This window comes from Sipha flava, unplaced genomic scaffold (genome assembly GCF_003268045.1).
Source record: "Sipha flava isolate LNK unplaced genomic scaffold, YSA_version1 17511_pilon_pilon, whole genome shotgun sequence".
NCBI classification, from domain to species: domain Eukaryota; kingdom Metazoa; phylum Arthropoda; class Insecta; order Hemiptera; family Aphididae; genus Sipha; species Sipha flava.
Genome location: NW_020272005.1, coordinates 1864 through 4781, shown reverse-complemented (window position 1 = coordinate 4781; position 2918 = coordinate 1864). Strand labels below are relative to the sequence as shown.

At 31.2% G+C, this 2918-nt stretch overlaps 3 protein-coding genes across 3 annotated transcripts in view; 2 read left to right on the top strand and 1 right to left on the bottom strand.

The window, feature by feature from the left end:
* Positions 1-203: 203 nt before the first annotated feature.
* Positions 204-590, top strand: LOC112680216 (the record flags this gene model as incomplete). Its single annotated transcript, XM_025550254.1, is given in 1 exon segment — positions 204-590. A coding segment is annotated over 1 exon segment (369 nt), but the record flags the coding sequence as incomplete, so codon positions are not given.
* A 691-nt stretch (positions 591-1281) lies between these two features.
* Positions 1282-1707, top strand: LOC112680215. The gene is made up of 2 exons (XM_025550253.1): positions 1282-1367; positions 1470-1707. The coding sequence occupies exons 1-2, from the start codon at positions 1282-1284 to the stop codon at positions 1705-1707; spliced, it is 324 nt and encodes a 107-aa protein (XP_025406038.1).
* An 81-nt stretch (positions 1708-1788) lies between these two features.
* LOC112680214 overlaps positions 1789-2918 on the bottom strand; it is a 2926-nt gene continuing 1796 nt past the window's right edge. Inside the window, exons 2-3 of the mRNA XM_025550252.1 lie at positions 2491-2671; positions 1789-2408 (exon numbers count right to left, since the gene is read on the bottom strand). Coding sequence (XP_025406037.1) covers positions 1904-2408; positions 2491-2671 — 686 coding nt within the window. The 3' untranslated portion in view covers positions 1789-1903. The remainder of the gene's footprint in view (positions 2409-2490; positions 2672-2918) is intronic.

Sequence of the window (2918 nt, the reverse complement as noted above, 5' to 3'; positions counted from 1 at the left end):
AAATTAGTTCCATGTGTCAGGTTTTAAAGGATGAGTTGCATGCAAGATTTGGTAATTATGAAGAGAACCCGTTAATTAATCAAGCTACATTATTGGATCCAAGGTTCAAGACATTTGCATTCTCTAATGAAAATCATTGTAAGAATGCAGTTCGTTTTTTTAAAGACTAAAGCTCAAAGTATTATATTAGAATCAAACGAACCAATCATCAACAAGTTTCTACATCTACCTCTACTAGTAATTCAAGTTCAATGCTGTGGAAAGAGTTTGATGAAACTGTAGTGAATTTGATCGGAGGATCCAACTCGTCAGTGGCAGGTATAATTGAAGTTGACAAGTATTTGAATGAACCATTGATCAATCGTGCGGAAAATCCTTTGGTTTGGTGGGCTAAGCACAAAAATATGTACCCACGATTGTATAGACTAACTAAAAGGAGACTGTGTATTATGACATCAGTACCTTGTGAGAGGATATTTTCGAAAGCAGGCCAAGTTGTAAATGAAAGAAGATCTCGACTCACAACATCAAAAATTTCACAAATTTTATTTCTTAACCACAACATGTTGTGATTTATATAATTATATTTATTGTATACTAATAGTTATTAGTTATTATTTAGTTATTTAATTATTATTATGAGTTAAATGACATTATAAAATTATGAAGAGGAGCAAAATAAAAATGTGCATATATATTATAATGATAACGTGTTATCAAAAACTCGTGTCTCTATCAGTCTTGTTTTTTTGTGATTCCAATTCCAAATGGTTTAAATCCTGATTCAACATGGTTCACACTGTTCGCGTCGTTCGTGACTCGAGTACCTATTATAGGATTCGGGTCTTCGGGAATCGGGGAGACAGTGTGAACCAAGAACCAATACGAAAAAAAAATATCAGGTGATCCGGATCACCTCGATTCGGCGATCTGGATCATATCGTTCACTACTTTGACCCGTTCAATAAGATCCGTTCGTTCGCGAACGACACATCTCTAAAATATACTCATGATTATGCCGCGGGTGACGAATGAAGGTCCGCTCAAACCGAAGCGGTAGCGGTGGCGGTAACGGCAGCGGTATTTATCGCTTTTTAAATACCGCTGATATAACCTAACCAGAGAGCGAAATATTTCGCCAAAAATTACTAGTCAACATTGTGACACCCATGCGCGTACATGTACCTATTTTATTAATTATTATATTTTTATTTATTAATATTAATATTTTAAAGTACAAAACAACAAATTACTATATTTTTTTTACATTTTTATTATACCATGGATATATATTATGAAAACTCAAGTTCAGATGAAGAAAATGTATTACTGTTAGCAGCTGTAATGGATGATGAAGAACAAAATAGGTACCATTTGCATATAATACATTAACTACAATTGTTTTTAATTATGGTTTGGGCTGTTACAGTAACAAATAATAAAAAAACCATGTAATATTTAATTTTTAGACGTAAAAGACGAAAATGGGTTCATGAAATTAATAGCCAAAGAGAAATTTTAGGTGAATTTAATCATTTAATGCCTCAACTACGAAATGATGCAAAACGTTTTTTTATTTATTTTCGAATGACATCAAATTGTTTTGATGAAATTTTAAATTTTATTAATGAAGATATACGTAAAGAAACGACTCATTTTCGTGTGCCAATACCTCCACCTGAACGTCTTGCTATTGCTTTAAGGTAGGTAATAATATATATATAAATAATAAATACTACAATAATATTATAATATTTTATTATAATATATAAAATGTTTAGTGTTTATATCTAACTGTTAGAAAATATAGGTAGTACTACTGTTTAAACAAAAAAAAATTTTATATAGATATATGTTCCTTTTTTTACACTCATCGATTTGAATAAATAAAAAATAAAATTGACTACAACTGATAGTACATTGCATCCAAATTGTCAGCATTATCATAATTTCTGATAATCGACGGCGTCGGACTCGTTGGAGTCACTGATGGTATGCTATAGTGAGACGACTGAGACGAAGACGATGTTGTTGTGTCTTCATCGATTTGTTCCAACTCTAATTCCCCGATTAATTTAGCTATTTTGTTTTTAGCTATTGCTTGCCGTCTAGCTGAAAAAATTTTTATAGTTTTTGCGTGGTCCATCATTAACAGTTCAATCCCATCCATAGCATTATGTGAGGTTTTGCTTTTGTTTTTAAAATGCTCTAAAACTTTGTCAATATTGGAACATTGCGAATCATTTCCAATATTTTTTTGACTTAGATCTCTAAACTTTTTATGAGGATTTTTAGGAGACGCAGAAAATATGACTTCGTTTTTTTCAGAAGTAGATGCGGTGTAGTTTAACAAATCGTTCGTATCATTATCTTCGTCTTGAGCAGGTTCATGGACGTTGGATATAGTTCTTTCAGTTTAAAAAAAAAATAATTTACAATTAATTTATATTCAAATAAAAATAATAAAATAGTATTATAATAGTTAATTACTCGGCAAAAGTCATATGTTCTTTCAAATATTCCATATGAGACGCCCACTGCCACTTTTTATAAGCAGAGAGGTTTTTATTTTTGGTCCCATTTACACTTTGGCCCGTAGATGTTTTGTTAGCTCTCAAATGCTTTTGATACGTATCGCGTAGGTTTTTCCACTTCGATTTTAATACATCTCCTAAAAAAGTATCTTATTATTATTATATATTTATATTTATATATTATTTTATTATTTTATTATTATTTACAGATTTTTTGCAACGGGTGATTCATATAAGACAATTGGTCATAGTTATAGGGTAGGATTTACAACAGTAGGTCAAATCGTCATAGAGGTATGTGAAGCTATTATTAAACACATGGGTCCCATATATATGCCGGAACCTACTGAGGACATTTGGACAAAATCAGCGCAAGGTTTTTTT

Bases quoted from the DNA above. Each gene is read 5' to 3' on its own strand.
- LOC112680215 (XM_025550253.1), top strand. From the start codon at position 1,282: ATGGATATATATTATGAAAACTCAAGTTCAGATGAAGAAAATGTATTA. The intron at 1,368-1,469 runs GTACCATTTGCA...TTTAATTTTTAG, and splicing joins GATGATGAAGAACAAAATAG to ACGTAAAAGACGAAAATGGG.